Below are 26,979 nucleotides of genomic sequence, written 5' to 3'. Positions count from 1 at the left end.
ACAAAATAAATTTTTGTTTGTTCTCCTCCTAATTTGATACGAATTCCATAAATAGAATGATTTTTTCTCCAAATAATTTTTCTTACCCTTTGAAACACTAATCAGGCTTCTTATAAATTTTTCAACCACAATGAATTTTCTCTCCTTGTAGGAGGAATAAACATTTTTTCAAAAAGTCTTTTATTTTGAAAAGAATTTTTTGTTACATAATCTATTTCTTTACATCAATGTCTTCACAAGAATCATGAGATATTCTCTCTTTCTCTTTTGTTAAAAAAGTCACATGACCTAGAAATTTGATGGACATCTTAGCGACAAAAGTTGATACCATATATTGATCATTATCGTCAGAAGAAGAAGAGCCAAAGTGAAGAAATTTGTTCTTATTTGTTACAAATGCTCAACTATTTTTTATTTTATTTTATAGGCTAAATAATTATAAACAGTTATAAAAAATTAATAGTTTTTATCTTTTCATCTTCCATTTTCATTTACTTAAATCTATATTAGTGTAATGGATGTTATAAAGGGCATAATTAATCGGGTATGACATAAATACTTTTTTTTTTAAATACAAATAAAAAATACAAAACAAAGATAATGTCAAAAAAAGGAAAAAAAAGATGAATAGAAATATTGGTCATAGAGAGATGCCACATCAAATTGTCAATATTCAGCTTTATATATACATATATAGGTTCATGCCCTTAGATGTTATTTTATTACTTTAGCTGGCATCGACATTTTTGTAAATCTGATATCTACTTTGGAACATTTTATAATGTGGCATAGGCTGACAATTGAGATCATAAATTTAAAATAATAAAATTTAATTTATTATAATACTAATATCAATATCATAAAGATATATATATATATCATTTAAAAAATATATAACAAGTATTATAAATTGTAATAATTAACCGCTTTTTAAAAAAAAAATCATATAACTAATTTGATTTACACTCTAAAATTCATAGGTGTCACATAATTTACACATTAATTCTTCATTACTTAATATATGTAATTATATCAATGACATATAAATTGAAATTAAAAAATACATATTTTATTTGAAAATCACGTAATAGTACTATAAGGTATAATAATTAACAACTTAACATATTTTAAAATTTTAGTTGACTCTCCGAATTCCATATGTCTCATGTAATTGAGACAGAGAAAAACATATATTGGTTTAAAATTAATAAAAATATTATAAATTATAATAATTAACAACTTAAAATTTATAAAAAAAATCCTTTAAAAATTTTTAGTTGGCTCTCCAAATTCAATCGGTATTACAATAATTAAAACATAGAAATTAACATAGATTGGACTCCTGTTGACATTTATGTTTCCTTTTTCTTAATTTTTTCTTTTATACTTTATATAAATAATTTTTTTATGTAAAAAGTATTATAAATCATAATAATTAATAGCTTAAAATATTTCAAAACATATAAAAAGTTTTTGTTAACTTTCAAAATTTCATCTATACCGCATAAATTGGGAGAAATATAGATATATAGATATTTTAAGTTGCTAATTATTGTGAGTTATAGTACGTTTTATGTATTTCTCATATATATTACTTGGTCCTGATTTATGTGATACAAATGAATTTTCAAAAGTCAATGAATTTTTTTAAAGTTTTTTTTTATATTAACTTGTTAATTATTGTGATTTCTAATATATTTACGTAAAACATACTTTAAATACAAATAATTAGCAACTTAAAATATATAAAAACATACTAAAAAATTGATTAACTTCAAATTTCATATGTACCACATAAATTAAAACAGAAACAGTAACATATATTGGGCCCCGTGCTGGCACGGGGTCCCATATCTAGTTACTAAATAAGAGTAACTTAATAAACTATATCTTGTATTTATTATTTGTTTAATGAGCGTAAAAACGCCTAAAGCATCAATTAATCTCGAACCGTTAACAAATAATTTGACATACTTGGTCGAGGAGACTCAAGCATACAAGCTTAAGATTTTTTTTTCCCACATTGGATTCATGGAATATTTTCAACACGTTAACTTGCCGATTAGTGCATGCAGATTGGCAATCATTGATTAAAGAGAAATAATTAAACTATGGATTTTATGACATAAACGTCAAAGTCAACTAATTATTTTTATGAGTAGTATACTCCTTAATTAATGTGACTTCAAAAGCATAATCAAATTTGTTACCTGCCATTACGACTTTTGTTGTTAATAAAGATTCTGTTATCACATGGACTAATAACACCCCCATAATTTATGGAGAAGTTATGCCCCAAAATTTGAAAAATTATGAAATTTACAAATAATATATACTCTAATAATCTTACATTATATTGCAAAATAGCTCAAAATTTATATTACAAGTCTTTAGCCCAAAATTCAGAACATCATTTCCGAAAAAAAGAAATGTTTTTAGTATTGTTTAGATAATCAATATTTTATGTTTTCGGACGCATAGACACTGTTAGGGGTGTACATGATCGGGTTGGTTCGAGTTTTTTAAATATCAAATCAAACCATTTGGCGATTTTTTTAATTTATAAATTAAACCAAACTAATAAAACTCGAGTTCTTTCGGGCTTTTCAACCTCGGATTTTTTCAAATTGGTTCAGGTTTTTCAAATATTAAACCAAACCATTTGTGTCGAATTTTTTAATTTATAAATCAAACCAAACTAATAAACCTCATATTTTTTTCAAATTTTCGGATTTTTTCGGCAAAATATTCATACAAACATATAATTAACTTGTGCTCCAAATATTTCTTTAACCGACCAAAATACAACTATCTAATGTGTTTCTTAAGAAAATAAGACAAAATATGAGATAAGTCATGACACTAAAATATTCAACAAAAAATAATAATAATGAAATCATAAAAAATAAATATTGCAAATTAATAAGTCATAATGAAAATGATCATAATCTAAAAGTACTAAATCATGTTAAAATAAGTCTAATAAGTATTAATTACATGATTAAATATTTTAAAAAATTAAAATTAGGTTATGTATTTTAAAATGTCTAAACTAATGTAAAACTAAAGAACAAATATTCAATATTATTGTCATTCTTAGTGTTGAATTAACTTTTTTTGTTAGCATTAGTATTGATTTGACTATGAATTGAGTTTTATTAGAGTTACTAATATCTATGGACTATAACTATTATTGGACCATTCAAAATTTCAAGTCTCAAAAAACTTGAAAATATACGTTAAAAGATAAAAATTATGAAAAAGTATAAGTAATATTTAGAAATTATATCAAAGTAAGTATTTTTATGTATAAAATAAATTTTAAAAATTATATATATAATGTCGGGTGACCTAGTGCCAAATTTTAGTGGCGATACTAACTAAAGACTAAAGTACTAAATAGCTAGTTATAAATTGTTCATTAATTTAATTTTAATAATAAACAATAAGAGCTCAGAGAGAGTGATCAAGGATATCTCTTTAAAATAAGATACGAATGAATGGTATAATTTTAATCTCTTTATAAATGTCATATCATTTCTATATATGGACTGAACAAAAGCAACGAAATATCCAAAAATTAGGACAAAATATAAACACAAATTTTCAACCACAAGCAGATAAAATATGTTTAAAGAAGAAATAATATAGTACTGATAAATATAAAAACATGCAATAAAATGTGATGCGACGAATGTGCTGCTCTTTTCTTAATTAAAAATCTCGGATTTAAACTCTTGGTATGCAAAAAAAAAAAACTTGATAGGGAGCTTTCTCCCATATGTCCTTACATGACACGAATTCAGATTAGTCGGGTTCCAATACTGATACTGAATCGGATGATGAAAAACAAATGTAGTAGCTCATGGATAACCTACTTCAAAGCAAGTTTGCCAGAATAGCCTATTTCTTTCCACTTCATCGTCTTCCATATTTATAGCCCTACTACTTGATACATCTTCTTCTTCTTCTTCTTCTTCTTCTTTCTCTTCCACAATATCTTTACAAACCTCTTTTTTTATGCTACATTTGTGTCCATCATCTTCTTCATCATAATTAACTTCTTCAAAGCCACTAATCACTTCTTGTGAATTTCCAAGATCATCCTTGGTTTCATAATTGCTTGATTCTGCATCATCCTCAACTTCATAATATTCACAATTTTCTTGGTGAATATTCTTGGAATCATCAAATTGATGAGAGTCACCACTATCTTCCAATAGAAAAAAATTACAACACTTCTGATCTTCACTTGTACTTCCACAACATTCCATTATTATCTAAATGGCAAATGGAATTATGTGATCTTTTATTTATAATATAAAGATAGATAGATGGCTAGTTAATTAATTAAATTAATTAACCTTTGCTTAAGCTAATTAGTATAATGATTACTCCATAGATGGTGGGGGATTTTTTTTGGTTAAGTGCTTGACCTTATATCTTTTAAGTGGGGACTCATTTGCATTCATCCACTTGCTTTTTGTGAAATTGTAGTTGTTGGCTATAAAAAACATATCACATGGTTTGGTTTGTAATTGAAGGTTAAATTGTCACTGTTTATCCACTTTTCACAGACATGCATGTCATTCTTAAATTAAATTTCACTAATTATAATATGGTTGTGACTTGCGAAAGCATTACATTATCAACACATATACAAAGGAATTCACTTGGGTTTAGGTGTGGTTACTTACTTCTAGAAATTAATATTATGTGAACAAAAATAAAATTACTTAGATGATGTCTGAGGTAATTTTATAATTATTATTTAATATCATATTTATTTTATTTGTGAATAGATAAGTGTGTATTGCACAATTTTTTTGATTCTGAAAAAGAAGTAATTCAAGAAAGTTCAAATGCTCTACATAAATTTCTAGATTTATCAATATTAAATTTGTAACAGAAAAAAAGTCACTTTTTGTTAGAAATTATTATGATAAAAGAATGAAATTATGAAAACTCTTGCATCTTATTTTTTTGGGAAGTCATTCGTACGAATAACCATATTTAAAGTTTGTGTTTTTGTATTATAATATAACAAAATGTGTATACCTCTTATAAGGCATAACAAGTTATGTCGCTTAATTCATACATAATTTATGTCGTTAGAGGCATAAGTTCAGTTATGCTCACAGAGACATAAATTCAGTTTTAGAACGTTATGCTTTAAGAATTTCATAACTCATAAGTTACACCTTATATTAACTTTTTCCTTAGGAACGTTATTCCTTAAGAAGTTCATAACTTATTTCCTATTGAACATATATTCATATAGAAGCATAAATTCAGTTTCAAAATCCTCAAAGTTATGTCTTAAAAACATAATTTACTCCTATTGAACTTATCCTTTGTGAAATTAGATCATAGCTAAAGATATTTTGACCCCCACACACCCCTAGAATAGATGTAATTCGTGCAAAATCTTAATTTTTTCCTATTTTTCTTTTACTCCTCCCTAAAAAGCTCCCATATTTTTACTTCTTTGAGACCAGAACACATATTAACATTAAAGGTGGACGGTCTTTTATCACCTGATCAAGATTTTCTTGTCTATTTTCAAAATGGAAAAAATATGCGGATAAGTAAACATATACTAGTTTATTAGTTAATATGACTACAGTTTGCCTTAATACAATTTGCGATCTACTTTTAGCTATAATTATGCTGCTCAGTTTTTTAGTTTTGTATAATTCGCACGTTTGTATAATTCGAAATTGTATAATATAATTTGTATAACTTTTGTATAATGTAATTTTGTGTAATATAATTTGTATAACTGCTTAAAGTTCAGTTGTTTGTGTTTGTATAAATTTATTATTTCGAGTTTATATAAAATTATAGCTGAATTATACAATTGTATCCACGAATTATACAAACTCACCCGTGAATTATACAAACAAGACAACTTAAACTATAACTACAATCCGTAAATATACAAATTATAGCTATGAAGCATAATTAAATTTATTATAGTTGATATTTGTGAAAGTTCCCCTTTCAAAATAGAGTGAACAAATGACCCAAAAGAGTTGAGTGAGGACCCGACAATGTGTTTCTTCAATGGGCTAAACCGTTCGCCTTTCCATACTAAAATTTGGGCTAATGGGCTTACCTTAAAAAGACGAAAAATTGGTCTACTAGATCTTCTAGGCTTCAATCCAGTAGTAGTAATCCGAATTCCATTTTCGTTGCCGTCGATTAATCTGAGTTCATATCAGTTACAATTCTCCGACGACCTTCCCGGCGAATAACTTTTGTACAGAATTCGCCAATTTCATTGGCAAAATAACTTCTTTCCTTTTGTTAAATCAATGCCTCGGTAAGCACAATAATTTTTCAGCTAATTTTTTTTTCGGTTTTATATTTCATTTTGTCGATTTCAGTTCTATCATTGATCATTTCTGTGATTTTTCAGGTATTACTGTGACTATTGTGACACTTACTTGACACATGATTCGGTGAGTTTTCTGATTCTATTTTTAAGCTTCACTGTGAATTAAGGTTGTGATATGTTCTACTTTCTGTTCTATTCTAATGGTAGCATTGTGTATTGTATGTTGAAATTAGAACACTAATTTCATAAATTCATCAAAACTTTCAAACAGCTTATGGTCGGTAGTTTGATTTTTTTGGCAAGTATAGTTTGTAGTCTCCAACTACACTTAATGCATTTAATTAGCAAATAAATCTAAATTTATTGTTTTGATTAATTAGTCTGTTTGTCCAATATTAAAATGTTTGAGTCGGCGTAATTTGCCAAGTTAAGACTTGAGATATATGCTTATGGATTGTGTTAAGTGTCTTCGAGGATACAAGAAAAGATAATAGTCCTAATGAGAATTGTTGTATAGTAGGTGAAAACTTTTTAGTTTGAGAAAGAGGGCATTACTGAGGAAAGATTATGGAAAGAACAGCTACTACTTAAAATTCAATTTCCATTTTAACATGCAAGAACTGTCTCATGGTATGTCCTAGGTTAAACATTGCATGTTTATCATGTGTTGGATCTTTTACAATGCTAAGCACAGCTGAGGTGTTTTATGACTTGAACGTAAACGAAATTTCTAGTTGGGGTTATCAGCAATTACGGCTTAGACTTAGAGTTTGATTGGACCAGTGGAAAGCCTGGTCCTCATCCCACAAATAATGCTTCCAGAGTTGGCAAAGGAGTTACCACATTTAATGAAGTTTCATGAGGCATCTGTTCAAATAATTACTCCACCACACATGGACTTTCGAGGTCCATCTAGAAATGGGAAGAGAGCAGATTGCAACTAAAGGGGTTGAATATAAGCTAATTATCTAATGTGATGGAGAACTGAAATATCATTAGAATATGGAACTATTTGGATTGCCTGTAAACAAAAAGTGCTTTGTAATTGATTTCCACTTGTCCTATTCATATATGCAAATAAGTTGCAGATCATCAACTAGTAGTCTAGCACATGATGCAATAGCATTCTATATCATATATCTTTTACTACTGCTGTCTATTTAGTTTATAATTAGTTGCTTCTTTAGTGGGCATCTTACACCAGCTAGGCTGAACTAATGTGACAGTATAGCATGAAAGAGTATAAAGCTCTTACATCTTGATAACTATCTTTTTGAAAGAAAAAAAAACAAAGCTCTTAAATCTTTTTATAGCCATTCCATTTCTATTTCTATGCACCTCAATGATGACTTGCCAAAGGATTTATCAACCAAGTTTCTTTGGAAGCTTTTGTCACGTCAAATTGTAGTAAATAAGTTTTTGCTCTTTCTTCTTTAGAAGATGATGTATAGTAGAACACATAACAGATTTGGATGTCAAAATGGCAATTTACTATTGAATCAATCAAGATAAGGGTTTGAGTCAAACCATTGACTGCAGACAAGACATGGATTGGGATGATAGTGGAAGTTTGATCCCTGTGATTCTGGCACTGGATTTTAGTCAGAACTGATGCGCTAATTTGTGATGATAAAGCCGAGGATTCGAATCACAGCATGAGCCAGTAGTTATTTTAGTACTTTATAGCATTTTGAATGGAATAAAAGAATATACAAATTTTCTGAGTCAGTTGGAAAGTAACATTGACCTTTAATCAGATAGTTTGAAGGCTGTAAGCCACAAGCATGAATATATACAGAATCACATAGGTAGGGGTAATTTAATTGTCATACAAGAGAATCAATGATGTCGACTGCAATGATTCTGAGGCAATTCATATTTCATATAAGAAGAAAAGACGAAGTACAAGTTTGATAGCTAAGCTCAATTCATTTCTCCCAAAAAAAAATTAGAAGATTGATAGCTGGTTTATCTAAAAATCTTTTGGGGAATTTACAAAGAAGGTGTCCAGTGTCCACTATTAAATTTATCTGTTGTTCAGGAAAGAAGACAACCACTACTAAATTAGGAACAAAGCACATTCTTTTTTCCTAAAAAGTAATTTTGTAGAACTTGAGAATTCATACATCCTAAAGCAATTGATGTGTAGGAGGTGTTGTAATAACAAAAGAGAAGTTGTAAAAGAACTCATTTGATATCAAAGGTGTGTGTTCAAAGTTCACTCTCAACATATTATGACTTTTTCCTTGGTGCAAAAAATAAACTATAAGAAAGACTCATTTGATATGTACTGTATCCTGGCTTAATGCGTTGACTGTAGGGGTGAAACTAGTGTGGTTGCAGCCAGAATTTTGAAGCAGTTGTTGGTGCAAAGAATCAACACGTGTGTGAAAGCTAATCTTATAGAATAGATTCAATGTTGAAGTCATTCAGCATCTTAAGTCTTAAGCAATAATTTGTTGCACAGTGAAAATCTGCGCTTTTTCCGAATGATGTTCTTATTTATCAAAACCCAGCACATCAATCACTTGATAGTATGGTGTATCTTCCAAACTGGGAAATGTAAAACATCCCTGTTACTGCTTTCATTTTTTAAATTTTATTGGTGACTAGAGATCAGCTGAACAAGTCTTGATACTAATTTTTTTTTCTCTTTTTGATCAGTAAACAAGAACGTCTTGATGCAAATATTCTTCATACGTTATAGTGGTACTTGTAATTTTGCTGCACGAAGTGTATCTTTTTCTGCAACTCCTGGGAGTTCTACCTGTTCAAACAAAACTCCTGGTAGTTGTGCATTCTATTGTGTGAATGATCTGAAACGGTTTTAGATTATCCTCTGCTTCTTGTTGCTTGAGGTCTGATTTTATTTATTTATTGAGAAAGGTAACTCTACTTGGAGATCTGATTTTCTTTAACGTTTTTTTTAAATTCTCAGCCTTCTGTCAGAAAACAGCATAATGCTGGTTACAAACACAAGGTGTGTTCATATTTTGCAACTTTTCTGACAATCCTGTCTCCTAGCGTGAATGTCATGTTCTCTGTGATGCTACTAATGCTAGAAATTGTTTTCAGGCTAATGTCCGATCTTATTACTTGAAGCTTGAGGAGGAGCAAACACAGATTCTGATAGATCAGAAAATCAAGGAGCGCCTTGGGCAGGCAGTAGCCTACCAACAAATAGGTGCAGCTTATAATCAACATCTTGCTGCTTTCCCTGGTCAACGACCTCGCCTACCTATGATGCCACCTCCTATGCTGCCTGTTCCAGGAGCGATGCCCCCACAATTAATGGCAGGTGCCAGACCTCCCATTTTGCCAATTCCAGTTCTTGGTGCTCCAGGTACAAATCCATGCAATTTGTTTGGAGATTCCTCAATATTTTCTACCACGTGTTGGTATCTATGTTTATCAGACTCTGTTTTTTTCATTTTGTACATTGAGTGGGATAATATCCTTCTGTAGGTATTTTATGATGGGCTTACTGTTATGAAGCACGCCCCACCCCCACAGTTTAGGTTGAGGCATTTTCATCAGTTTCGGAAGTTAATGCTTGGTGTCAATCAAAGTGTTGTAGATAGTTTGTTACACTTACTGCAGGTTAATGATCAATCAAGTGGAAACAAGATTACTCTGATCTTAACTTCTTGATGTCCTTTTTAGGTTATTCAGCGGTACCTCCAACTGCACCAATTGCAGGGCAGATGCCACCTGTTGCATCCTTGCCGATGCAACCCAATGCTCTTCCAGCTCCTCCTGCACTGAACCCCCTTGTAGGTGTTCCAGGTGGAACCCCTCCATCTAATCTAGGCAGCGCCCCTTTTCCTGCTACACAATCAATGTACCAGCCAAATCCCAATGGAATTGCTGCCTCTTCTGCTAATGGGACAACAACAACCAGCTAAGTTTGTGCTCAAGCCAGTGATATTTTGACCATCTTCTGTGTTCTCAGTAAGATATTATGGTTTTGGATGAAATGGCAAGGGAACAATGGCTTCTTAATGAGTACCAGTACTGAACATCATCAAGTTCTCCTGATAATTGTCGAGAAGAGAACTTTTGCTTCTTGAGTTGATTCTAGGAAGACTATTGGGTCCTTCATCTGATCTACCGAGTATTTGCTGGTTCTTATGTATTGTACCTTAAATCTCAAAAAGGAACCTTTGGACTTCTTGTCAGTTTTATTCTACCAATAGACTGATGGTAAAGTTAATCCTTCATCTTATTGTTCATGTTTAGCGGGTTACAGGAATCTATTAGTTTAGGATTCATCATACTATATCGTTAGCAAGTGCAGAGAAAACGAGCAATGATCATATTCATGCATTTCTCTACGAATCTATTAGTTTAGGATTCGTCATACTAGCAAGTCAGAGGAAACGAACAAAGGTCATATTCATGCATTTCTCTACCCTTATATAACATCACATAGCTAACCAATTCAAGAACCAACAGTTCTACACGGATGAATTTAAGATAAATTCAAGATCTGAACTTAATTTTGTTTGAGTTATGCTTTTCGGAAAATATGGGTCGTAAACTTATTGGTGTTTATAATTCTAGATGAGCTATTGGTTCAATTAATTAATACGGACTTAACACCTCTGAGGACTGAAAAGAATTATCTCAGGCAATTGAACAGCACAACTCAAATTCCCAAGGAACATTTTCACTAGTTACTTAAACTACTTGGAGACCTCTGAAACAACATGCAACAAGGAGCTACGCCAGACTTTGAATGCAAAGCAAAGAAGCCTTATTCACCAGTGAGCTAATTATCTCACTGAGATCATAAAAACTGAGTACAACAGAGGTACATTACTCTTGATTAATCCAAAGTATTCAAAAGGAAAGGTTAAGTTCTCCAGCTCTATCGCCTTAATCTACATCTACTAAGGTTGCGATCAGAGGTGAACGCCCAATAAATCTTGGGTCATGATGCAGCCATTCCATGCGATATTCTTGGTTCCTGCATAAAATGAGGAAGATCGCGAGAATAGTGTTCTGTGGTTCAACGTTTTAAGGAACTATGAGAGGAGCAAAGGTATAAATCAACCCTCTCCCACACACAATAAGGGGGAGAAAAACAAACATTAGTGGAACAAATACATATCGTCAAATGGCTATCTAGTCCACTATATTTCTCAGAGGTGCAACTGATTGTTTCTCTTACCCACGCAGATCCAGGAAAGCAAATAACTAAAATCTTGAGAGAGCAAGGAAAACAACAAGTAGGGTTCCACTAGTTCTACAATTTGAAATATGCCCAATTGCCTTCGTAGAACTTGTCCATCATATGCTAAGTGAAATGGCTACCAAGCTGGTGAAACAATCAGTTGTAAGTTGTAAGTTGTAACACGCTCTTCAACAAACATCGATGAGAAACATCAATAAGAGCAAGCTCAAAATTTTCCTTCAAAGCCATTTGAGAATTGCCTGTAAAGAGACATAATTTCATCAATATAACATCAAGAATAGTCCCTCAGTGTCATAATCTTCACACAGGTCAAATGTGTCCTATGAAGTTTATAGAACATCTCTTCCTTCTCTTCATTGCCGATAGATAAGTTTCATCGCTAACTGCTAAATAGTTGCTTGACCTTTTGATTACAGCAACTCTAACATACCACTTGTGGTTACTGTTTAGGAAATTATCAAATATTTATTGAAGGGAAGCAAAAACCAATTAAAGACATACATATCCAAAAATCCTGTTGTTTTGGTTGTGAACCAATTGAATAGGGCGGTGAAAGAACTAGTTCATTTGACTAAATTGCAACATCTTCTTGTTTAAATCAGGTCAGACTGCATTCCGGTTTTAGGACTTTTACCAGGAAATTTTCCTGTTTTACATTCTATGGTTGGATGGATATCATTGTTTTGCAATGAGGACTTGGCTTAAAATTAAGTATTAGATATTAGAAAGGAGTTAATTTACTTGTTAAGTTCTCAGCAGAGTTAAGCAGCTAGTAATTACCTTATAATTCTCTAACAGAAGTGACAGAGTTAAGAATCCTTGCTTGCTTCTGCATCCTGATGTCTCCATGGATTAAGAGCGTCTCTTACAGCCTTGGCTTCAGGAGAATTCTCCCACGCTCTCTTTTCCGCTTCTAGAACAGTCACCTTATCATCTGATACAAATCGCTATTAAGATAAGCAGCATACTTTTTCTTCAGAGGAAAAAAAGTGGTGACACTTGAACAAACCTCTAAAATGGTGATATTGTAAGATTAAACCATTATCATTAGCACAGACACAAAGAAGGGGAGAATGTATGAGCAAAATTAGGCTTTTAGTATAAGTCAGATCCGAAGTCCAATCACAGTGAACTCTAAAACGTAGGGGATGATTGCGATCAATTACTAGACCACAATCACAGTACAGATCGGCTTTATGAATCATCTGTATCCATTCAACTGAATTCATGTCCATTTCATTCCACAAGTCCTCTAGAATACATTATGATAAAATAAAAATAAAAACTAAATACTTCCAAAATGATTGGCATTGCAAATCTCTCATTTTTCATTCATTTTATTTTTATGACCATAGTGTCTGGACCAACTTTCGTGCAGCTCGACTAATTACATGGGATACCTATCACCTCCCACCAACAACCAACAACAACAACAACAGGTATAGGCAATGGAACAGATGGGAAGAATCGCCCCATGCAATAAATATTCAATTTTCCTTTTATTTTTTTCAGAAATCAATAATGGGTTAAGGCATACATGAGAACAGAAAGAAGTAGAAAAGTAAAGACGAGAGAGAAAAAAGGATAGTTTTCATACAAAATCCAGTCTTTATCATGAAAAACTCCATGGAACCTCCAATCATGGCCGAAACAACAGCAATTTTCAGATACCAATCCCAGAATTTCATTTTACCCTTGTAACACTGCTTCAATTCCTGCAAATCAAAAGAGAATTTTCAAAAACCTAGCAACAATCGGGGAAAGTTAATAGTAGACTTGAAACTAGTACCATATGTAAATCAACTCGAAATAAAAAGCACCAAAAATTAAAATTGCTGATCCAATTGATTTGCCCTCCTCTGTAAACTCAATCAATCAACTATACTTAATCTCAAATTAGTTAGGATACATTGCGTAAATCCTTATTATTCATATTCAACTGATTCATCAATCATCATAGTTAGATTAATTTTACCTAGTCGCCCAAGTAATACTGATTCTACTGCTTCTCCGTTTTCTTGATTTCTTCACTTCAATGAATCCATGGGTTTGCTGTTTGTGCCACCAGTTTACATGGTGTAAGGGCCTATCAATGGGGCGGGTCGGCACCGGTTACGGCCCAATATTTTGGTCTATGGATCCCTATATCATTTTATGATAAAATTAGATTTAAAATCAAAATTCAAAAATCTCAATTATCAGTTATTTATTATTATTATTATTATTATTATTATAAACGGCAATTTGCTCATTTTAATTTAGAGTTAAATGTCAAAAATATATTTAAATTATACTTTTTTGAGTTTTATATCTAAATTATTGTTAGTGTGAGAAACACACCTAAATGATATATTACTCATTAGTTTAGATCCGTGTTTTAAAAAGCGGAGGTGTGAGATGAGACGTTTTATGTAGTACAGAGTGAGACTTAAGTCCCGAGACACATTGCGTAAGTCTTATAGATCTACGAGGTGTAGTTTCATGTATATTCAATTTTATGATTTTATTACTAAGAAAATAAGCTAAAGTAAAACTTTCAATTATTTTACAAATAAATTTGATAAATAACCTATAATATATCGAAAAAATTATTATGATTTTTATTTGAGCAAGGTATTAATAATCAATAATGAAGGTAAAAAAGTATTACAATTACTATTTGAGAAATATCTTTATACCAATAAAAAAAATGATTTAAAGTAAAAAAGATTTTAATAAAAGGCGTACGTTTTTACATCCATAATTTACGTTTTTATATTTTGAACTTATGCCCTATGGATAGTAAATATATGCTACACTTAATTAAGTAGTACTTATTTAATATATTTTTTAATAAAAGTAAATGATCAAGTAATATGTGAAAACTATTTTTAGTAATTTGCAGTCTAATATGTAAGGAAGGAAAAACTCATTTAGAGTGAGTAGTTACAATGAGATTATGAATTAAAAGTCTGAACAATACCAATTAATGGTTATTAAATTATTGAAACAATGATTGAATTGTGAATAATGACCACTTCAATTGTTTCTTTTCTTAAATTAAATTTTAGTGTGAATTTTCGCAAGATTTTTCTTGACATTATTCACGGCACCGAGTATTATAGTTCTATTTATTTATTTGATGATTTTATTGTATTGGCCACAATTTGTATTTTTAATAATCATAATTATTTTGCTATAATCACATTTTTTTGTATTATAGATTTGAATATTTGGCATACTAAAACAAAACATGCATGCCCTAAAAGAATGAACAAATTAGTACTAATATGTTGTTAAAATCTTTTTGCAGAATACAATAATAATTAGGGTTGGGCATTCGGTTATTCGATTCGGTTTTGATTTTTTTGATTTTCAGTTCTTGTAATAAGTTTATCGAACACCGAACCGAAATAATTCAGTTTGATTCAGTTTTTATTATTTTGGTTGGGTTTATGTTATTTGGGTTTGGTTTTTGTTAGTGTCACGACCCGAGTCTATACCCTGAACGTGGCCAGCACTCAAGAACCATTGTTGGTCCCCAAGCGAACCCTCATCCTGGTTGACTACAAGCGGAAGACTAACTTAAGCATGCAAAAGCTTAAAAACTGAATAAAAATTCATGAAACTGAAATACAAAACTTTAACTCAAATGAAAAATTCTGAATATAAAAATAATATTCAACTCGCCATAAAATAGGCAACTTAAGTCTTTAAAACATTTAATAAAATAAATGAATAATATAGACTTCTCAACTATACTGACTATCTATGAAGCCTCTAACTAATAAAGATGGAAGTCGGGACAAGACCCACAACATCCTAACAACTGATATAACTGAAAGGTAAATGAAATTCTACGGAAGCAAGAAGACTCACCATAGCTAACTCGAACTCTCGGATGTATCAACGAAGCTCCTGTTGATGATCCTGAATACATGTGTCTGCATCATGAGAAGATGCAGGCCAAATGGCTCAATATGTGGAATGTACGAACATGTAAGAGGAATTCTAAAGCATAAACATAAGGCTGAACTTTGATAAAAAGGAAACATACTTACCTCTTCTCAAACTTACTCAACTTAAGGAATACTCAAGGATACTCAAAACTACTCAACTTACTCAACTTAGAAGTATTCAAAGATAAGATACTCAACTCAGAGATTAGATACTCAACTCAAAGATATGATATTCGACTCTGGGTACTCAACTCTGGGTACTCAACTCTGGATACTCAACTCAATATGACTGAACTTATTTCAATATAAAGCAATTTAAAACAAGTGCAATACAAAGAAACAAACCGTTTAAAAACATGTTGTCAACTCTGTGTGTATGCAAGGATACAACATAACTCTGAAATGTATGTAAAAATACAATTAACTGTGTATATAAGAATACAATAACTTCTGTGGGAGATTCTCTAACCGACAACCATCAATATGAGCGTAAGTGATGGTACAACGTTTTACCTCATGTTGCCACGGACCGTCCTATACCTTGCCATCCGTATAGAACCTAAACTACTAAGTAGATCTACTAGTCTATGCTAAAAAGCACTAAGGAATCATCTAAAAAGTATGATCCTTTTTCTGCCCATGATGGCTACATGGTTTATGGAGACTTGAGTTATCTGAACTCGCATTCCCATATCGGTGCTCAATACTACTCCCAAAATATACTTAGCTCATATGTTTGTAAAAACAAAACTCTTTCTGTGATTTGAGATAATTGCTCAAAAACTTAGCTCAAATGCTATCTTGGAAATCAAGGTTTCCTCTCTTGCTTTATTGTGAAAGCATTTACTCTTTAACTAAAAACTAGCCCAAAGGCTCTTTACTGAAAATCTCAGTTTTCCGTTCTTATTTAAATGTGAAAACATTTTAAACTCTTTTGGGAATACATAGTCCCCATATACTTTTGAATAAATGAACTTCAACTTTACTCCTTACTGAACTCAAAACTTAAGTCTTAAAACAAAGTTAAAACATTTGTAAAAGACTTCTTAAAAATATGGTTCACCCCGAATTATGGAGTTGAACGACTCAATGCAAGGTTTTCAATAACCATAGATAGACTCAAATACTTGGAACTCAAGAACTCACTTCAAAAATGCTCAACTCAGAGGGTTCATGCGGAATTATGAGCATGAACTACTCAACTCAAGGACTCAAAGATACTTCTCATCTCAAGACTGCTTGACTTATAGGGTTCATGCAGAATTATGGGCATGAACAATTCAACTCAAAGACTTCATGGGTAACATGTAATAGTCCCATGATTAGAAATATAATCTCAAAGGTGATTAGGAACTCAATACTCAAGACTTAGAACTTGAAGATACTACTCCTCTCAAAGGTACTCAACTGATGGAGTTCATACAGAAGTTATAGGCATGAACGACTCGACTCGAGGGTCTACATAATAATATGGAACTTGTGAATACAACTCTTCTCATTCTCATACTTACTTGCTCGAGTCTTGAAACAAGTTACTTAAATTTGTAGAAGGTTCTTCAAAGAAAATTCAAAGGGACTATCTCAAATGTTCGGAAGAATTCTCAAGGCTTAACTCTTAACTCTACCTTGAATTTGGATTTATGGATTCAAGGTTATGATTCATGTTCATGGATGATTTCTAGATGTTTAGAAGTCATTTAGAGTAGTTAGAATTAATGGAAAGTGTTAGGACACTTTAGAATAACTTAAATAGGCTAAACGATGAAAAACTGGTGAAAAATGCCTATCCGGGGGCGTCCCTGGCGTGGCGTGCCAGGCCCCAATTTACTGGGGCTCATTTTTGGCGCACTGCTGGCACGTCGCCCCAGCCTTCTTGGCACAATGGGGGAGCGTCGCGCCAGCATTTCCCCAGGCAAAACTGACGAACTTTTCCTCTCATTTTCTGACCTTAAATCACTTTTAATCGATTTCTTTTCTCAAGTTTTCCTTAGATTCAATTACCCAACCTAAGTACACACTAATCCACTCAAAACAATCACTTTCATCTCAAGAAATCATCAAAACCCCAACAAAACAAGATTTAGAATGAACTTCAAGAACACCTTTCAAGAACTTAAATCCTTCAACTTTTTGAGAATGAACCTTCGCTGAAAATAATATGTTTGGCGTGTGGGTGAACAAACCCAACACTATGGAAGCTTACATACCTCTTAGAGATCAAACCCATGGGGAAAATCCGCAACTAAACTCAAGAACGTCGACGAATGCCTTCATCCTTTCCTCTTTTCTCCTCTTCTCTCTTCTTCTTTTCTCTTCTTGAACTCTCAATTAAAACCCTAGGCGTAAACTGGGATTATAAAACTGAACCTAATCAGATTAGACCCCTAAACTATTACTAAAAATGAATTAAATCTGATTGGGTAAGGAAAAGACCAAAATACCCCTTTAAAATCCGGTTTGACTTTCCTTATCTAGATAGCCCAACTTCGAATGGACATATCTCCCTCATACGAACTCGAAACTGAGAAAACTCGGTGGCGTTGGAAAGATAATTCGAAGGTCTTCCCTACGGTATCTGGTATCACACCTAAATCATCTTGAGATGGAAGTTATGGTCATTTGAAGTCGATCCAAAACTCATACTTAGCTTAACTTGCAAAATTTCAGATTTTGCTATTTCCAATTTTATTCTTTTTGGAACTCAAGGTGCTATATTTAGTGACCTTAACACTTAAGAAATTTTTAATTCCTTGGTAAAATCTCACTCACTACGAAGAACGGTTCGAGTCTTAGTTCGAAAATTTTTCTAGGGTGTTACAGTTAGTTCGATTTTTCTTGAAAACAAAAAATAATCAAAATATAGGTTACCTGCTGGAATGCTGGTCGCCTCCTGGCCGGTCGGTTGCTTCTGGATTCTGGTCGCGGCGGTCAGCTGGTCGGCGGCGAAAGTGGGAAGTGGGAAAGCGATCGGCTAGTCGGTGGTCGGCTGGACGTCGGCGATAGGTGACGGAGGAGTAAGGAGTTGAACTTTGAAAAGTTTGTGCAGTGCGGCGATGAAAAATTGAAAACTCAAAATTTTGAAAACTGTGCAGTGATGAAAAGTGAAAGCTTAAATTTTTTGTAAAGTCTTGACCTAATTTGCATTTTTCCTATAATATTTAATATTAATAATTAATATATATTATAATATAATATATTTCAGTTAAACCGAAATATCAAAAAAACAAAAATTACATACCAAAAATCGAACCGAAAATAGGAAAATATATACCGAAATCGAAATACCAAAAAAATTTGATTCGGTTCGATATTTTGGTTTTTCGGTAATTATGCCCAGCCCTATTAATAATCTCTTAAAGTAAAGTTTATTTACATACTTATAACATATTCTAATTGAATATAATACATGATAAGAATTTATACTAAATATTTTTAATTTTAATCTTTTTAAAAATTGAAATAAAAAATATCTAACAAAAATCACTTTATATATATATTTGAATGCTCAATTGAAAAAACAAACAAAGGTTCATAAATAAAATGTAGTGATAAATTTTAAGGATGATGACAAGACATAAAATTTTGTTGGCATATGGGATGGGGAGTATACATACATAGAATATTGGTGGGTGCTCTTCGAGTCTAGTGATAAGTACTTGTTTATTCTTAATTAAAAGGTATTCGAGTTTTTTTTGGTATAGAATCGTAATAATCTTTATTAGAAAGCGCTCACCTCCGAGCTCTGTAGGATTTTTCGGCCTAAATTTAAAATTTAATCGAATTCTAACGTAGATAACGGACACGGAAACCAAAAAGAATATTGGTGGGCCAAGCACAACAATCATGAAAACTTTGCGTGTCCTTTAATTCCACTACAAACAAGAACACCTTGACCACTCTCACTCTCAGTCGACTTCTCCTCAGTTTCCTCCGTCCCTCATTGGGGGTCTCTCAATTTAAGAATTAATCCTTAATCCTTTGTGTATGTGAAGTAAGTTGCCCAATATATATGGATTCTTGAATTTTTTTGTACTTGCGTTGTCTCTTTTGTTTGATTTTTTGTTGCTTGATTTTTGTGTGTTTTAAGGTAAAATGGAGGCACCCAGAGGAACTGAAGCAGCACCCATTCCATTTTCAGATAATGTTCCTCCTGCTTCTCCTAGGATATCACAGGTTACTACTCAACTGTTCAATAAAGATTCCTAAAAAGTTGTTTTCTTTAAAAATTTATTCAGCATAAAAGTCTTTTGAGTGTGCTTTTTATGTGTTTTGTACTCAGTAATTTAGGAAGCAAAACCTATTTTTGTTCTCTTTGACTGTCATTTTTAATAAGTTTATTTTTAACTATAAAAAGTTGTTATTTTTAGCACTTTTTGCAGTTCTTAACTATGTAACTTCTTAAACAAACAAAAAAAAAAAGAGTAGGTTATTAAGAGATCGATATCCCAATTTTGACTCTTTCTATCCCAGAATATCATGCTGAATTTTAGGCTACTTGTCTAAAGTTTCAGAAAATGCCCTTCTTTTTGTGAGTTGGTGCTTTCCTCATTTTATTTAGGGGCCTGCTAGTGTATGAAATATGTTCAATTTTGTTTATTTTTGGGATTCTGTAAATGTTAAGAGAGTTCTTTATGGGAATCGGGGTTAAGCCTTTTTTTTTTAGTGTTTTTGAGTAACCTGATGATGTTTTTTTATCGGATGTCCCCGAAGGAACTTAGTTGATGGCATTTGATATATTAATTTTGCTACTTTAGTGACATCAAGAAGAAGAGAGATTGTAGGATGGTGTGAGTGTCCATGTTTGATTCCACATTCAAGAACATATGTAGGGATGTTTGGTATTCATTTGTTCTTTTTCCTGTTATATGATATTTAGATGAAGCGTAGTTCTGGTCTAATGGTCCCATGATAGACTAAGTGACATTAGTTTCTTGTAAATTTCCAATTATTAAGAAAAATGGCAAAGTGTTTTCTCTGTGTTCATATTTGGTCTTGCTTTCCCCTAACCCCAGAGAACTTTTCTGTCTGTGACATCACAATAGCCATGACGCTTTGGTACCATGAAGAGTTGAGTGTCACTTCAAAATGTTTTTCTGTTTTCCGGTGTTTATCTTTTTTAAAACTTTTTGAGAATATTTGCCCAAGGATAATGTTTATACATCACATGAGGAAGGTAGGATGTTAGTCTCTTTTAAAATGTTTCATAAAACTTGCTCCTAGCACTAACAACTATCACCAAGTATCATAAAACTTCTACTAGTACTGCATGATGCCTAGCATTACGCTCAACTAATCCTGAAATTATTCTAAAAAGTTTTTTCGTGAAAATAAAAATGTTTTACATCTAATCAACTGAAGCCTCTAATCATGTAGATGATAACGCGAGGTATTTTTTCTATCATAAGCAATGTTAGTCAAATGGTAGAAAATTTAACAAGTGTGCAATTACATGAAGTTAGAAGATCAGGGGTAATATTACCAGATGTAACGAAAAATTCTTATATTTTGGGTACATGCAGGTTGATTTTCAGAAAAGGGAAGCCTCGAATATGGTTTCCGGTTTGGGCCCAAGCATGAAAAAAGCAGATCTTTCCCTTCAAATACCTCCAAGACATGTAGGCATTGGAACTGGCAGAAAGTATTCACCCCGTTCACCAGGTCCAACAGGAGGTTTTCTTCGGGCGTTAAGCTTTAAGAAGAAAGCTGCTTCATCTGATGGTGAGAGAAGCTCTCTCCTCAGTTCAGATCATAAGGTAGTTCCAGGAAGCCCTCTGGCAGCAAACTTCTTCTCCTCCAATTGGCAAAAATGTGCCTCTCTACCTGTGACCCCTGCTTCAAATTCATCTCCCTCAGTTTCCACACCTATATCTGCTAGGACACATGGTGAACAACAAAGGCCAAATGTGAGTTCCTTTTATTCCATTAACAATAATGCGCTTTCAATAGTTTCTGAAAATTTCAACTTCATCAAACAACTCAGAAGGTGGTAACTGTTGACACAGAAATAATACTCCCTCTGTTTCATTTGTGTAAGCTTGTTTGTCTGTGCACATAGTTTAAGAAGGAGAGACTATTCGAACTTATGGTCTCAAACAACCATGACATTATTGTGGCTATAAATCCTCTCCACACAACTTATAAATAGAATCAAATCTAACTTGAATTATGATGTAATAGTTTTTTTTGATAAATATCTGGTCTGGACAAACTTGAACAGATAATCCAATGTTTTATATACTTCATGTCGTTCAAATTAATCTGTCAATGCTTGCATTAGTCATACTTCGTCATTTACAATTAGACAGGAATTTATGCCACAGAAAAGCACTAAATTTGGAAGCCAACCTTATTCTGCTGTAGTGTTGTATTTTCAATTGTCTAATGGCCAAGAAGATCTCTTGTCATTGTAAATGTCTTATCACTTAAAAGGGACTGTAATCTAAGACATCATTCCTCTTTCCTTCTGCTCATAACACCTGCTATGAGTTATAAGGCCATTAACATATTAAGAGGTTTCCTAAGTAGCTTTAACATCCAATGGCTTCTCTACTTTCCATGTACAACTGACACATTTCCATAACGTGTACTTCTGCCTGCAGTCATCACGGACTGGGGCATCTAAAGCTAGTATGTCAAGGTCCCTTTCTGTGCCTGGGAGAAATTTTGTCATTGTTAGATCAATGTCCTTTGCTACCCATGAAGAGCATGTTCCAGATACTGGAGATGGTATGTCAAATGTGCTTAAGTTGTGCGTGAGTCCAACTCTAGTCTTTTCTATTTTATAAAATGATTTCTTTTGTAAGCTGATTAATAAGTTCCACAGACCTGAATCTTTATTCTTCTCCTGACTCAACTGAAAAAGTGTTTCAACGTTTTTACTGACTGCTACTTCCTATTGTATTAAAAAACAAGTTGTAATCAAAAGCTGTTTAAAGTGTTATGATTAATATTTGACTTTTCCTCTGCTCCAACCCCTCAAAATTTGATCTAACTGAACAAAAGAAATTACTCCTGCTCCTGAGAATGAGGATCGGGAAATCCCTGAAGAGGAAGCAGTTTGTAGGATCTGTCTGGAGGCATGTGATGAAGGCAATACTTTCCAGATGGAGTGCAGCTGCAAAGGTGACCTAAGACTTGTTCACGAGGAATGTGCAATCAAGTGGTTTAGTGTGAAAGGGAACAAAATTTGTGATGTTTGTCGACAGGAAGTTTCTAATTTACCTGTAACTTTGCTGCGGATTCCCAGTACTAGTCAACAAGATAACAGATCGGAGCACAACAATTCTGGAAGAATAAGGTGAACATCACATAGAAAAAAACATTTTTTTCACAGAGTTGTTTAAAGACATATTCTGTTTTTTCTTAGTTTTTGTGTTGATTTCATGTTTGCCTTGTGAGATTTGAAGAAGTTTTATTTCCAGTTTCTCTTTGATTTTTAGAGTTGGTGCTTCAACGACTGTCTTCATTTGATAATACAATGTAAAGTGAACCCTTAGTTGTGAATACTGGGAAGAAGCTCTAAATACTGGATGATGGAGCAAACTAATTTCTCAGTTACTTTGTTTGTTTTTGAGTCTAATCAAAATTGAAATTTCTGTCATTGCAGTGCTTGGCAGGACTTTGTGGTGCTTGTTTTGATCAGCACAATATGCTATTTCTTCTTCCTTGAGCAGTTATTTGTGAGTTCTTTTTCTTTTTCTATCTTTTGGATATAATTTTAAAAATTAACATTGGCTTGAGATTTCATCCTTGGGGAGATGCCTAATCCTTGAATGCACCTATTTCCATTTTCCAACTGCTTGCTTATCCAAGACTTGGATGGAGTAGTTCAATAGGATCTTTTGGTAGTGTTATTGTACTAAGTGCCACAAATTTCATTGATCAAGTTCTCACATGAGCCACCATCCTGTTTCCTTTACCATAAATCCAAAAACGCAGGGAAACGATAATGCTTCCCCAGTGGTGGAACTAGGGTTTGTTCGAGCGATAGAAGTAGGAGGAGGAACTTACAAGTTACATAAGTATGAAAGGGATGGAACAGTCATACAATTTAGTTGTTACTTGAGTAGAAGGCAATAATATAAAATGCTTTTCTGTTCCTTTTTTTGAAGGGGGCGGGATGGAACTAGCTCCACCTTAGTTCTGCTGCTTGAATGCATGTGCTGCAGGGCGCAGGCAAATGAGGGGCAGAAGATACAGACTTCCTATATATAACCTGTAGGGGTGAAACTTATTTTAAACTTTTAAATCCAGAGTTCGATAATGGTTGCATAATATGCACATTTTCTCAAAAATGGAGATGATTGAACAAGTGAGAGATAACCTAGTAGCAAAGGTATCCTCCAGCTCCAACCATGACGCTGAGGTTTCAAGTCACCAAAGGAGCAAAGTGGATAAAGACATTTTTGCTCCTATTGGAGTGAGGTTTACCCATAGAGGTGGTAAATGAGCAGATTGGGCTGAAGTTGGGTGGGTCAAGATGGGTTGAGTTATTAAATGCATGGGTTATTGATCCGCCCAAAATTTACTTGGGCTGAAATGCGGGTCAAAACCGAATCCCTGCAATTCCTACTAAGTTTTAATTGTTTTATTTGTTCTTTTATTAATTTTAGTACCTATAAAATTATTATTTTTCTATAATATGGCTATATATAAAATATCAAATAAAAGAAAAATTGAAAATATTTTGACAAGATTTCTCATGGATCAGTTTAGGCTAGTTATCAACCCAAATTTTTGATAGGCTAAAATGGGTTGAATTAATAAATGGGTGAGTCAATAATCAGCCAAACTTGGGCGGTTTATGATTTTGGGTTAATTTTTCCACCTTTAGTTTACCACATCCAAGAAAGAGGGACATGATTGTGAAGCACATATGACGGACATGGTTTCTCTTCTAGAATGGCCCCCATTTGAGAATCACTTTCTTTTTTCAATGAGCTCCCCACTAAGCCTGGTTGGTGAGGATGAATGATGCGAACTTGTATTTCTATCCAACATCCCATTAAAACATAAGACAACCCTGGTCTCTGCATGCATTTTGATAATACACTGTTTTTCTAGCACGAGCCTTGGAAGCAACCACTGATGTTTGCACTATGATAGTTTACATCACACCCCTTAGAGTGACGACCCTTCTCGCACCCTATTGTAAGAATCTAAAGTTTATTGGACTTATAATTTGGTTATATACTTGTGTTAAATTTAAGAAATAATTGTCCAAATAGCTTCTATGGGCTAATATGAGTGCATCAATTATTTAAGTCCAATAAATATGGATTTAATTACAGTCAAATTTCATTGGGTTAGTTCATTGATTTGGGCTATAAATGACGAGCCCATTATGCTAAGCCTAAGATTTCATGTTGTTTCAAGGGCCCAAATTGGTGTCATGTGTCAAATGATGTTGCACGCCAAATCAAATAAAAGAGTCAATAAGATCATGCCACATGCCAAAATAACACAATACACCTAATCAAATCAAGGGTCAATAAGAGGACAAACTCTTTTCGACCAATCAAATTGAAGTTGACATGACTATATTTGATTGGTCGGAACATGCCACTTGTACATGTGACTCATTTTCATTGGTCCTTGATTTGACTAGGCATGTTGTATCATTTTGACATGTGGTATAATCCTATTGACTCTTTTTATTTGATTTGTGGGACCATGTCATTTGACACGTGACACCAATTTGGGACCTCTAAAATAAGATGAAATCTTGGGTTTAGCATAATGGACTCGTCATTTATTGCTCAAATCAATGGACTAGCCAATAATTTATTACTCCCTCCGTTCCATTTTATGTGGCACTTTTTGGATTTCGAGATTCAAACAAGTTTATTTTTTACCTAAGTTTTTCATAGATCTTTTAAACGTTTTGAATTTTCAATTATTGTGACTTATAGTACTTTTTATGTAGTTTACAAATATATAAATTTCATTTCAAAAAAATTGAAGATTTTATGCGCAAATTTCCGGTCAAACTTAAATTGTTTGACTCTCGAAAAACGATAAGTGCCACATAAATTGGGAGAGAAGGAGTAGCTCATAGTAGCTATTTGGACCAATATGTCTTGAAATTAATATAGCCAAAACTATTTTAAGAATAAAATTTTGATTCATACACCTGCTAACACAGGATGCTTTGTGCACCGATCGTCCTTCCTTTGTTCTGTCACGATTCAACAGCTAAGATGCTAGGGCCTCTGTGTTGAGAAAGAATTGAGCTCAGATTTTTTAATAGCTCGAAAATGAAAAACTACAACAGAATACATTCCAGGTGACTAAATCAAAAACTGCAACTAAATGGCATTTTTTTAAGTTGCCTAAAATTTCACCTTGCTTAGGATGCGAAACAAGGTCACAAGCTTTTTCATCCCTGGGTAATGGTCAAAAACTTTACGTAGTTTAAAGAATTGGTTACTTACCCATTCTCAATTAAAAACATTTGAGTTCGCATGCCTGTTGTCAGCTGCATAGTGATGTCAACACTAGTGGTGTTGAATGCACATCCAACAGCTTTTACATATTTTTCTCTGAAGTAGAAAGGTGGAATTTGATGACATCATCTACCTGGAACGTTATCGTTATATTTTATTATTTATCGAATAACATTTCACATTTCAAGTCTTTTCTCGTGAAGTTTTTTTTGGATAATGGTAAAGGTATTCTGTCTCTTGAAGGTTCATGACATGAAAACTCAGGCGCTTGTGATTGCTGCACCATTTGCATTTACACTCGGTCTTTTGGCATCCATTTTCGCTGTCATCCTAGGTATGTCTGGTCCCCTAAATTTTATTTATCAAATACTAGCTTACTCGTGTCATAGTATTTTCATTTGAAATGCAGCTATTAAAGAGTACATATGGTCGTATGCCGCTTTAGAGTTTGCTCTTTTTGCTGTTCCGCTACATGTTTTATACTCTATGGTAAGATGCACTCTAGCTATTATGCAGTTGATATTTGATAACTCTTGGATATTTTCTCGTCTTCCCATTGAAGATCCTATGCCTTGTTTAACCATCATCAAATATTTCTAGAGAAAAACCTATTAAAACCTTTGAGATCTTTCCAGTAAATCTTTTTGAGAAGTGTAACCAGATTCACAACTCTATTCACCCCACACCAACCAAAACCGATGCAGAAAATAATAGTCTTAAGAAAATGTGCACAAACATAAATGTTTTGGCAGATATGATGCGAGGAGTAATGCCCAAAATTCTTGTCTTGTCGCAGCTTCAATTGCAGGCAGTCTATTCTATAATGATAGCATCAGTTTTGGGCTTTGGTGCTACTATGAGTATCAATGCAATGTACATCCGGTACTATTCTTGGCGATTCCAAATTGCAGAAAATTCTAGCCCTGCATGACATGAGTAATAACAGACAGATGATCAAGTTGTATAGGAGATATTGAATATGCTTTTCCTTGTATTATTTTATCTTCTTTTCCTCAACGATCTTATGTGATGACGCGGTTGATACCTCAAGAAATCTGG

At 32.9% G+C, this 26,979-nt stretch overlaps 3 protein-coding genes across 3 annotated transcripts; 2 read left to right on the top strand and 1 right to left on the bottom strand.

Annotated features, from left to right (window-relative positions):
• Window positions 1-6,149: 6,149 nt before the first annotated feature.
• On the top strand, window positions 6,150-10,468 carry LOC125812291 (U1 small nuclear ribonucleoprotein C-like). Its single transcript, XM_049491800.1, has 5 exons — window positions 6,150-6,325; window positions 6,422-6,464; window positions 9,279-9,320; window positions 9,416-9,683; window positions 10,004-10,468. The coding sequence occupies exons 1-5, from the start codon at window positions 6,318-6,320 to the stop codon at window positions 10,243-10,245; spliced, it is 603 nt and encodes a 200-aa protein (XP_049347757.1). The 5' UTR covers window positions 6,150-6,317; the 3' UTR covers window positions 10,246-10,468.
• Window positions 10,469-12,317: 1,849 nt separating this feature from the next.
• Window positions 12,318-13,538, bottom strand: LOC125812299 (uncharacterized). The gene is made up of 3 exons (XM_049491810.1): window positions 13,513-13,538; window positions 13,135-13,252; window positions 12,318-12,471 (listed from the first exon to the last, which is right to left on the bottom strand). The coding sequence occupies exons 2-3, from the start codon at window positions 13,223-13,225 to the stop codon at window positions 12,347-12,349; spliced, it is 216 nt and encodes a 71-aa protein (XP_049347767.1). The 5' UTR covers window positions 13,226-13,252; window positions 13,513-13,538; the 3' UTR covers window positions 12,318-12,346.
• A 5,827-nt stretch (window positions 13,539-19,365) lies between these two features.
• On the top strand, window positions 19,366-26,979 carry LOC125812307 (uncharacterized). The gene is made up of 9 exons (XM_049491818.1): window positions 19,366-19,466; window positions 19,563-19,648; window positions 20,995-21,378; window positions 22,075-22,201; window positions 22,478-22,772; window positions 23,082-23,154; window positions 26,164-26,254; window positions 26,330-26,409; window positions 26,717-26,979. The coding sequence occupies exons 2-9, from the start codon at window positions 19,568-19,570 to the stop codon at window positions 26,849-26,851; spliced, it is 1,266 nt and encodes a 421-aa protein (XP_049347775.1). The 5' UTR covers window positions 19,366-19,466; window positions 19,563-19,567; the 3' UTR covers window positions 26,852-26,979.

This window comes from Solanum verrucosum, unplaced genomic scaffold (assembly GCF_900185275.1).
Source record: "Solanum verrucosum unplaced genomic scaffold, falcon-dt-bn FXZP01000115.1, whole genome shotgun sequence".
NCBI classification, from domain to species: Eukaryota; Viridiplantae; Streptophyta; class Magnoliopsida; order Solanales; family Solanaceae; genus Solanum; species Solanum verrucosum.
Note: the sequence above shows the minus strand (reverse complement) of the source record. Positions and strands in the feature narration are given on the sequence as shown.